Source organism: Phalacrocorax aristotelis, chromosome 6, assembly GCF_949628215.1.
Source record: "Phalacrocorax aristotelis chromosome 6, bGulAri2.1, whole genome shotgun sequence".
NCBI lineage: Eukaryota > Metazoa > Chordata > Aves > Suliformes > Phalacrocoracidae > Phalacrocorax > Phalacrocorax aristotelis.
The window spans coordinates 36,944,691-36,956,052 of NC_134281.1; the positions used below are offsets into that span (position 1 = coordinate 36,944,691).

Genomic DNA, 11,362 nt, shown 5'->3' on the forward strand with positions numbered 1-11,362 from the left:
AAGTTTCTGACTGCTGACTTGAAGACTCATTCTGACAATGTAAATATATTGAATTAAAAACGATCCAATATGCCATTACATATTTTGCTTTTCTGTCATTTGACCACAATAAATTTTTACTACAAAGTGGATCTCACACATAATTTTGTGAGGCGGAATTGTTTAATAGCCTACTGACACACCAGGTTGTATGGTCAAATAGAGTGGCATGATGCTGTTTGGTGTTCATGAATACTGTTCGTTTACCATTTTGAAATGAAACACACATTCCTGTTTTTTTTGCCTGCTTGTTTTAACATAAGGGTTGGGTTTTTTTTTTCTTTTAATTACATTGTTTTACTTGATACAAACAAATACCTTTTTCTATCGTTTTGTAATTAAAGATGCTGACGGTCCTTGAAATAATTCATAAAGGAATAAATTAACGGTAGTTACATCCAAGCCTAGGATCCTAGCACGAAAAGAAACTGCATGTAAAGAAGCATGCATACTGAACAACAAAAACACCCAGAGACCCCGGCAGTTAGCCATTCGGCAAGCGACAGAAGCGTATTTTGTTTGGGGTTTCCCATCAGTGCGCGTTATCCAGGCACGTACCTGTCCCACGCTTCCTCCTACTGTAGCCGTAGGGAAGAGAAAGGCAGTGCCCTTCTGCGGCGGCGGCCGTGCCCCGAAGGCTGCGGGGTGCCCAGCGCCTCGGTGAAGGGCGCCGACCCGGACTCGCCGCCGGCCGGGCCGCGCGGCGGGGCACCGCAGCCCCTCAGCGCCCGTCGCATCCCTGTCGCGGGAAAGTTTTCCGCGGCGGCTGGCCTGCTGCGGGCGGTGCCTGCCCTCACGGCGCCCCGGCCCGCCGGCAGCGGGGCCGCGCCGCGCCCGGGCAGCGCCGCCACGCCGACCCGCCGCGGGGGCCGCGCCGCCCCTCTCGGGCGGGCTGGCGGAGGGGCGGAGGGCGCCGCCGCGGAGCGCACACACACACACGCACAGACAGACGGACACACGGACACCCCCGCTGCCTCCCGAGCTGTCACCCCCTGCGCCCGCCGACCGCGCGCTCACCTGTCGTCGCTCTGCCAGCCCTGGTCGCCCAGCAGCAGGTCCCGAAAGCGGTACCGCGGGGGGAGCGGGGGCACCTCGCTGTCCAGGTCCACCATCCTGCCCGGAGGAGGGGAACACCCGCCGCCGCCGCCGCTGCCGCTGCGGAGGGCAGTCACCCCCCCCCCCCCAGCCCCCCACCCACCGAGACGACTGAGGGGAGGCAGAGCCCAGCGAGGCAGGAGGGGCCGGGGGCGGGGAGCGGCGCGGAGCACGTTGCCTCCCCGGCGAGCGCGAGGGCTGCGCGCACAAAGGCGGCGGGCGGGCGGCCCGGCTCCCGGCGCCGAGGGGAGTGGCGTCAGCAGACCCCTGCCTGCGAAGTTCGGCCTCGCGCCGCGGGGGGGCCGCCCCGCCCCGCCCCGCCACGCCCCGCCCCGCCCCGCGCGCACCCCGCCCGCCGGCTGCCGCGGTTGACAACAAAGAACTGTCCGCCGCCACGCAAACGTGTTTGGAGCCGCCGCTGGCAAGCGAACCAATGGGATGGGCGCTCACACTCCAGCGGCCGCGCGGGAACCTCTGCCCGCCGACCAGTGAAGCCCCCTCATTAGCGTACAGGGGAGGGGGCTCCTCGCCCTTCGGGGCGCGTGCGGACTCTTCGGGGCGCGTGCGGGCCCTTCAGCCGTGAAGCGCCGCCTTCCTGCCGCGGCCCGCCGGCGTGGCGGGCTCAGTGAGGCGGGCGGGAGGGGTGCGCCTGTCTCCTCGCGGTGGCGGTTCGGAGGGCCTTGCCGGGTCTCGGGTGCCCCCGCACGCCGCGGCTGGGCGGGGGGCTCCGTGGAGGTGATACCGTGCGGTACCCATTTTGGGCATTCAGAATGGTACTTGACTGGACGAGTCGCCTCACAGCCTGAGCACCAGCTTGGTCCCAGCCCCTCCTTTGGGGGCGTTCGTGGGGGTCCCTCACAAGCCTGCCTCCTACAGCCAGCAGCCTCTTCTTGTACCGCCTGGCGCTTCACAGAATTGTAAAATCGTTAAGGTTAGAAAGGACCTCTAGGATCATCAAGTCCAACGGTCAACCAAGCACCTCCATGTCTCCTAACCTCCAGGGATGGTGACTCCACCCCCACTCTGGACAGCCTGTTCCAATGCCTGACCACTCTTTCAGTAAAGACATTTTCCCTAGTACCCGATGTAAACCTCCTCTGACACAACTCGAGGCCTTTTCCTCTCATCACTAATAACTTGGGAGAAGAGACCAACCCCCCACCTCACTACAATCTCCTTCCAGACAGTTGCAGAGAGCCGTAAGGCCTCCCTTCAGCCTCCTCCAGGCTAAACGACCCCAGTTCCCTCAGCCACTCCTCATAAGACCTGCTCTCCAGACCCTTCACCAGCTTTGTTGCCCTTCTCTGGACACACGCCAGCAACTCAGTGTTCCTCAGAAGTACCTTTCTGTAAACCCTGAAATTTAAAAAATTAGGGGTTTTGTCCTGGCAAGCTGTAGGGACCCTCTGTGCGGACCCCATGTTACTGATGGTAGGTCATCTGAGCATACTTGGGTCGTTCATAACTTTGTCTCTTGCTCATCTTTAGTCCATCAGGCATATCCAGTTACTAGTGTATGTCTGATCCTGCTTTGAGCCAACTGCTTCTGAAATCTCACATGCAAACGTGGTAAGCTATTGGTCAATTTCTACTTTTAATTAATTGGGGTTTTATTGTACCTATCAGCAGTGGTGGCACAGGCCCTGTAAAATTATAAGCAAGATGAATTGTTCCAATGGTTGAATTTTGTAGGTAATGCCTGAAAATGGAAGACACTCTAGAAAGTACTTTAATTTCTTATGTGACTGTTGAAGCATGTATTACTGATACAATGGTTTGTTTGAATTCACTGTCACCAAACTGAAATAGTGAGTAATGTTTTTTTAGATTTGCTCTTAAAGGTCCACTGTAATCTAGACTAACTGTCATACCTAGCATCTAATACCCCAGTTCTGGTAAACATAAATATTAGTACATTCTCCCAGTCTGTCATAATTTGACTTCCCAGATTAGGTCTTCACCTAAACTATTCAGGTGTAGCATTCCTTCCCCAGAATGGAATCATGCAGACTCTTAATGCTGGTGCAGTTTTTATATTTAGATTTACACTTTGCTGGATCAAATGCTAAGTGATGAACGAGAAGTTATTTCCTAAATGTGGTTTGAATACCACATATTTAATTAGGTCCATGCATTCGTACTGTGTATTGAAGAATGAGCCTTCTATTTTCCATTTAGTTGGATTTCTGTGTAGAAGGTAAGCTAGTTAAAAGCTGATATGGCACATAGAGTATTAGCTTAAGTATGGCAGCCTGGAGTGTACCACATAACAATGTGCCCTGCTGAGAACCCAGCTCTGAGCTTCAGGCTGTGATAGGAAGATTTCTACAGGTAACCAACAGGTAGTGTAATTCAGGACTCAGATTCTCTCGCTGTTGTTACAGACAATGCATCTTTCCTTCCTTCTTTAGGACAGAGTTCTTAAGCATAGATTCTCAGATTGCTGTTTCTTTAGAGAAATGCAATGTTGCATCCCAGGTTCTGTAAAATGCCATGATCACTGGGGTATGATGCTTACCCTTTTTCACAGCTTGCTGCATTCAACATTTACAATGTTCTTCTCAGAAAGGCTTGTTAGATAAAGCAAAACAGATGCACATATGTGGCAAGAGTTCAAAGGTAACTCACTCTTTGCTTTGGCTGATATGGGAAATAAATAAAATAGTGAACCACCCCGCTGCCACATTCTTGCCAGTTTTACCATGCTGTGTTCTGAGGTCAGAGCTCCCTAAAAGTCTAATTTAAAAAAAGAAAGAAAGAAAGAAAAAAAAGTCCAGGATCTTTCTTCTTTAGAATATTTGTTACATGCGGCGAATTTTTTCTTTCTTGGCTGCTTCTCCAGTTGAGCAGGCTGTCTCTTCTAAGAAAACATTGTTTCTTCTCTCTCTCTGGGTATCTTTTCATCTTGCCAAAAATTGAGGTTGGGTGGAGCTTGTATATGGTTTGCTATAAAAATAAAGTAGTTAGGCTAGCTGTAGTCCTTTTCTGCAGTCTATGAATCATAGATCAATTGGGAAATTCATGGTGTTTCTACTGTATCTTCTTTCAGCCTCATTAATTTTTCCACCTTAACTGATGAATTTAACATTTGTTTTCATACTTAAGGAGCTAAGTAGCAGAAGCTTTTGCACTCTTTCTACCATGGAAATGCATTTCAGAATGGTAATAGCTGTCTGGTAAACTAGCAACCTGGTAAATAGTTGAGCAGAGCTAATAGAAAGCAAACTCATAACCAAGGCTACGGTCATGCAATTTATACAGAAGCTTAATTTTGTGCTCCTAAGTAACATAAAGTCTTTCCAACATAAAATTAGCTGTGTTTTTGCATGCCTGACAGTATGAGGCCTGGTCACTCTGAAAAGCTCTAAGCATATAAAATTGTACAGAGATGGGATTTTAGGTAGCTAAATCTAATATTTTGATTAGCAACTCAAAACACCTGGGAAATGTATGTCTTCAAGCTGAGAATACACTGAATCATCTGCTTGGAGACAGATGCTGTTATATAGGAACTATTGTACTGGGTCATTATGTTCAACCTAGGCACTCCCTCCCCTGTGTGTTCGTGTTAAAGAAAAGCTGTGATCCATGCTCAGTTCTTTCAAGGAATAAATGTAGGTTTGTTCTCTCAGGCTGATTCTGGCCCTGAGTAGTGTCAGAAGCCTCTGTGGCCCTGACTTGGAGACTGAAAATAGACTAATGAATCACTTTTTAAAAATTTTTCTAAATTGGCTAGACACAGGTAGGTAACTCTTTCCAAGTACTTAACTCTGAAGTTTGAGAGAGGGGAGGGCATTAATAACTGTGTTACTGAGTTTATTGCTATTGATTGGATATAAATCTTGGATAATACTGAGGTACAGAAAGAATATAAAAAGGTATTTAGGTCTCCTTTTTAGGTTACTTATGTTTTTGGTGGCATATAGCTAAAACAGGCTGGCACCAAGCAAATGGCTTCTGGACTTTTTGAACAGTTGCAGTGTATATGGAGGTATACATAGGTTATTAATACTGTTCTTCATTCAAGGTGTTCTGCCCCTCTATCTAAATATGAATTAGGCATTCTACTGTAATAAAGTAAATCCGATTATTGGGTTAGTTTTTTATATTTTCCTCAAAAGCTTGTACGGTTTTCCTTATTATTAAACAGTTTAATTGTTGACACTTACTGGGACGTTCTTTATTGTTGGTGTGGACACCAACAGTATAATTTTATAGCTACCTAAAATTATTCAGGTAAATCAAAGCCAAACCTGACTGCAGTGAGTTAGAGAAGAATCTCATGCATTATAAACTGGTGAATTTCACCCTTTTGAAGTGTTGATGGTCCTCTGCATAGTGGTGCCGAACTAGTCCTACCAAACACAGTTCTTACTCCTGTTCCCTCCATTGGTTTTCAGTTGTATACCATGAGTGAGTGAGTTGTCTTTCCCAGCTGATAAGTTTATCATCCTAACTATTGCTTTTATTTCCTAAATAATATCATGAGATTGTGGTAAGAAAGAACACTGGTGAGGATAAACTACTAAAACAAAAGGTGAAGAAGGGTGAGGCATTTATGAAGTAAATGCACACACTAAACCCTTTTAAATAGTTCTGTAATGTGCGTAACTTGTACTTATTGTCCTTTCAAGGAAGATAGTCTAATACTGTCTGAGTGGGGTTCAGTTAACTCACTAAGCAGACATACACAAGACACTTACCATAAGAGTAGTCTAGGCTGCAATGAAAAACGGTAAGTGGAAATGCCTTCTTTGCAAAGTTTACATGCTTTCTGCTATTTGTCAGTTGTTGCCAGTAAAGAGTTAGGCAGGCTGGAAAACTGATTGACTGAAAACCAAATTAATAAAACTCAAGCTAATTTTGAAGCTTTTTCCCAGGTGCTCACATTTTTTTTTTTTTTTTGTTCCCTATAATTAGCTGGGTGTTTATGTCGCTAATGAGAACTTTTGGAACTCTCTTATTTCTGCAGGTTGATCAATTCTCACTTGAGTCTGTCTGTGTGGCTTTGGGTTTAAGACTGGAACTGGGGACTAGACTACTGACAGCACGAGAAAGCACGTGAGACAGTTGTACCGCCTTGCCAGCTGAATAGAATATGTAGGGACTCAGCTTTCACAGTTCCCAAAATGCTGTGGGGTTTAGATTAGTAAACTGTATATAAACAATATTTAATTAATTTTAGCTGCAGTTTCACTTCCAAAATAGTCTGAAAAGGTGGAGTCTTCTGTAGGGAAAAACATAATGAGGTTATCTGTTAAAATGTGCCTAGATAAAACTCTGAAATGAAGAGTCCTTCCTGATAAATACTGTTTATCTCAGAAAATAGTTTCAGCATTGTAAAAGGTATACTCCTCAGTTAGAAAAAAACAATATTTTTAATGAAATCTGTTAGGTTTTGTTGGGGGGTTGGGTGGGTTTTTTTTGTTTGGTTTGGTTTGGGGTTTTTTTGCCTGGCTTTCAGACCATCTTCTCCAATAGCAATCTCAAATCCGAAGTGCAGGACATAGATGCCTTATAGGACTAAAGTTAGGCATACTGGACTGCAAGTCACAGCATCCTGCAGTCTGAATGGATCTGAGACGTAAATCAAACCAATAGCAAAAACTGGTGAGAGGTGTATTTTGAGGACTCTCTGTCTCTGCCTACCATGATACAGAACTGTTATTTAGTGATGTGGCTAAAAGTACATGACTAAAAACTACATCATTGTGAAATGATTATCTAGAGGATGTCTTAATGGATTTAAGCATTTAAGCTTGTTAACTGCAATTTTGACTTTTAAAAATATATGTCTGTAAAGCATATATGTCACCACTGTATACTAATACTACTTTGTAAGGGACATAGCTCAGGTCAGGATGCCTAAGTGGGTTCTTATTGGGTTGCAAGAGGGCAAAATTACCTTTAAGTGTTGGTTATAGCCTTCCATTTTACCTTTACCCAATACTTGTGCTTCTTTAGGTCGATGGAAAATGAAGGGATATTGCTGAGCAGTGCAACATTTATAGGGCCCACAGTACTTTGAGACTGTAATTTTAGATCCTTGCATCCACCGTATCTAGTTCTTGTACTTTTATTTTGTATAATCTAACATACATTTCTTCTTAGACCCATCATTTTGTTTGTCTCCCTGGGTAAGGGCAGCCTTTTTTACCTTCCCCATTTTTGTGACCATACCACCATATCTGTTAGATCAAAGGTCAACTACTTATTTTCATTTCAGTTCCAAGGGCTGCCTGGCCTTTGCCTTATTCTTTTGTGTCATTTCCTATTCAGATGATTACTTCTGTCTTGCATCTTTCCCTAATAGTCTCTGTTCCTACACATTATAATTTGAAAGCATCATCATTTTCTTACTTCTCTCTTGCTGCAGAGGAATTGCCACTGCAGTGCCACTCTTCTCTTTCACATCCTTTTCTCAAAAAGGGCTTGCTAGTGAGTTAAGTCAAACCAAGGTTTTGTCCCTTTTTTTTGTTTGTTAGTTTAAATGTACACTTGTTATGGCTTACTAGATTCTTGGCTTTTAGGGATGAGGCCCATTTTTGGTTCATTCTGAATCTTACAGTACAGTCTGGTGGGTAGGGGGGGTCTGAGTACTACCATAGTATAAATAATAATTATGTTGTCCAGTAAGTTTCTGAAGTGTTTGTGTAGAAAGAATGCTTATGTCACCTTTTTGCTAGGTAGCTGGGTTGTGTGCTGGAGTAGTAACAGGAATAATTGACAATAATTTTAATTGTCCTTTAAGAAAGCACAGTCATTGAGGGAATACTACTAATACATAATGAAACTTTAAAAAAACTGGTAATCATAATTTTCTACCATCAGCTGCACAAACTCCAGACTGCTCCATGTTTTTTTTCCAAAAGAAGTATTTATTTCTAAACAAATCTTGCCACTCTTATATACCTTTAAACCTCTAATGATCCTATTTACTTTTTATTGTGTATTTTGCATTTTGATTTTGCATATCTCTTCATTTTACTGTCTGATCTACCTTCCAGAGTACAATGCTGCAATGTTTGGGATTGTTTAAACTTCAGGGAAAAACTATTCTTGGAGCCGTCCTGTCTTTCCACTTGGTGCCTATTTTTTTTAAATGGTTGTGCGGTAGCAGACTGTCCTGTTGGTGCAAAAGGTTTGATAGTGATTCAGAAACAGTAACAGACTGAAATAGCCCAAAGTGAGAACAGAGTTTTCAGGTCACTGTAAAGCTGCAAAGCTAGGGCAGAAGGAGAAATGTGAGGAATTTCCAATTTGATAATTCATCTGAAAGGATGAAAAAAAAAATTGGAGGTGATTTGGTTGCGGGTTTTTTTTTTTGTCATGTGTCTCATTAAACTGAAATCTTGGTAGTTAGGGGGTCTGTTTTCCATAGTCTGGTAAGCATGACACTCTGCTGCAAGCATGATCCTTATAAGGCTGTTTCAGACACAGGGCACACGATATGACCTGATCTTTGTATTCTTACGTGCTAAACCATCATAGCACAGATCCAAAAAGGAACAGCAACCACTTCAGGGCTACCCAAGACGCTGGTGCACCACAGTCCTCTGACATCTGTGGTGACCTTGAAAGAAAGGGTAGGAACAAAAGGGATAGCAGCACTGCAGCAGTGGAGAGAGAGATGGTGGGAAGTAGTGATCACCTCTGAACTGCCTTCCAGTAAATCTCCACTTGGCTATGAGTAGGAGGATTTAATTTAAAACTAGAGATGCTGGCAGCTGCTTTTATATAGGGCAGCATTGGGTTTTGTTTTGGCTTTTTTTTTTTTTCAAATAACACCTTTTCAAGTAATTTTCACTTTGCTTTTGAGTACAGAGCATCAAAGCAGAATAAAGAGATTGTACTGAAACAAGAGTAATCAGAAGTGTGGTACAAAATACTTTTAGAATTGGACTTAATATGTCTCCTGTCATTGCTGCAAAACCCTGCCTGAACACATGCTGTTATCTAATTTGCATTAGAAAAAGCTGAAGGAATATTCAAAGAAATCCTATTATTGTTTTTCTTTTTGCAAGGGTGCTCACATGGCCCATCCTTGGTAAAATGGCCTGAACAACAGGAGCTGTTGGGATAGGAATGTGATTTCAAGTATCTGAAACTGTCAAAGTTCATGTGCCACAGCTAATCATATTAAAGGGGATGACAGCCATCAGCCAGATTAAACAGTAACCAGGGGGTGACAGAGTTTTGAAACAAGGCTGGTGCCGATTTGGAAAGAAGTATAAGGGACAAATGAAACTTTGTAACACTAGGGAGAACAGTGGGAACAGTACAAGCAGTCAAAACCAAAGGAGTTGGATTTGACACTGTTATGTTCACCCATTTGGCATCAAAACTATCTGGGCCAGGCAGAGCATCCTCCCTATCTGACTCTGCCAGCAGCCTACATCCAGCTCCGACAGTGACAGTGCAGGATGCAACGTGCAGGAACTCACAGCTGTCTGTGTGTATGTGACCCTGTGTGGTGCTTTCTCTCCTGTGTGTGCATTAGCAGATTGTAAGGTGCAGCACAGGTACCCATTAAACACCCACATCTCCTACAGAAGGCATGTGTGAGAGGGGGACTGTGTGTATAACTGTGGGTGGGTGGGTGCAAAACTTCATGTGCATGGTTAGAACTTTGGGGGATTAGCAAAGGTCATTTAGAAATTTGTTAGGTGTTTATTAGCATTTTGTCTATTAACAGTGTCTTATCTGTTGTATTGCTGATACTGAACCTGAATGTATAGTTCACTGATTACCAGTTAATTATGTGCTATTAATAAATCCATAAACAAATTTGATTGTCATTCAGTTTAAATTAAGTGAACTGTGCAGTTTTTCTCTGTCACACCATTAGGCTGTACTTGTAGATACGATGTGATGTGTAATGTCATTGTGAGTTAGAGAAGTTGTCTGCCAGTGGGAGGAGAGACAACTCTTGACAATGAAAAGATAATCTCACTATTAATATAGTGGAATAAAATGTTTCATGAAGATTTTTGGGCAAAACAGTGCCTGGTTCTAAAATTCTGCAGGTTCTGATGATATCATTAAACTCAAGTGTGACAGCAAGCGTGCTGTTAGAACATGCTGAAATTATACTGGTCAAAGATGCTATTCCAGCAGTGACTAACTAAGCTCCTATTAGTCATCACTACTTCCCTACTGGAAGACACTGACTTCCTCAGATCTGTCTTGCTAACACAAAATGGCTTCCAAACACTGTTCCCAAAATTATTCAGGAGTAAGCAAACACTCTGAATTTTGATGTTAAGCCCTGACATTGAATAGGGAGTGAATAAAGTCTTGAGTAACCTCATGACTGATTCTGCTTTGTGCAGGAGTTTTGGACAAGATAACTTCCTGAGGTCCCTTCCAACCTGAACTTTCTTGTGATCCTGTATCCTGACGTGCAGTTTTCCTAGTACAAGGAATATGTGGTGTTATTCTGGCTGTCTGGCTGTGCCCACAGCAATATTTGAGTGGGGTCACACCAATTCTCAAAGCGATAGCTCTGCTTTCACAGGTAAAATCTAGCTGCCTTTGGTTGTGTAACTACTTAGATGTTTCTGCCTTTCTTATCAGCAGGAGGTAAGGGTACTTTACTTTTTCTGCCTGCTTTAGAGGTCCTGAGGCATGGTTTGCCTGTGCACTCCCTTTTGTTAGAGGCTGGAGATGATGAAGTAACTCAGTCATGATTAAAGACATTAGCTTTGAATCAGTTGATAGCCCATGGAAGAGATGAGGAAGGGAAGAAAGGTTAAGTTCCTGGGTTTATTCCCATTTGGTTAGGGTAAGTTTAATCAATGACTTAAGAAGATCACAAACACGAGACTGGAAAACACCGAGTCTGGTCCCTTGCTTTGTGTTCAAAGATGGTTTCTTTGTATAGACCTACATTATGCCTATACAAAAATTACTTCAAAGTCTCAATAGTTAGGTAAGTCTTCTAATTTTCAGCTTAAATTTATTCAGAGGAAGTTTATACCTCTCTGCTCTTGTGTGCTGATATTATCTTTTAGTTTAAATAGTTTTAACAATGCTGTGTTCATAGAGAACGGTCAAGAAATTTATGGTAAATTTTCAATTCAGTCCCAGTTTTGGTTCAACTGTAGCTGAAAGTATCTTTGACTGTGTTTCAAGCCTGTAATGACTTGGCAAGTGGTTTAATAGCCCAAAAGCAGTTTGATAAAACCTGAACCACTTTGCCCTTCATGACACCAGAAGATACAACACC

The 11,362-nt window shown here is 43.6% G+C and overlaps 1 protein-coding gene across 7 annotated transcripts in view; it reads right to left on the reverse strand.

Moving 5' to 3' along the window:
* KCNT2 (potassium sodium-activated channel subfamily T member 2) overlaps positions 1 to 1,414 on the reverse strand; it is a 144,411-nt gene extending 142,997 nt beyond the window's left edge. Inside the window, exon 1 of one of the 7 annotated variants that reach the window (XR_012661174.1) lies at positions 1,057 to 1,414. Coding sequence is in view for 5 of the 7 variants with exons in the window: in XM_075097210.1 (XP_074953311.1) it covers positions 1,057 to 1,151 (95 nt within the window). In the remaining 2 variants the exon portion in view is untranslated. Of the gene's footprint in view, positions 1 to 597; positions 868 to 1,056 lie in introns of those variants that run through there. The other 6 variants (XM_075097210.1, XM_075097207.1, XM_075097205.1 and 3 more) reach the window with 6 other exon arrangements.
* Between the last annotated feature and the right edge of the window lie 9,948 nt (positions 1,415 to 11,362).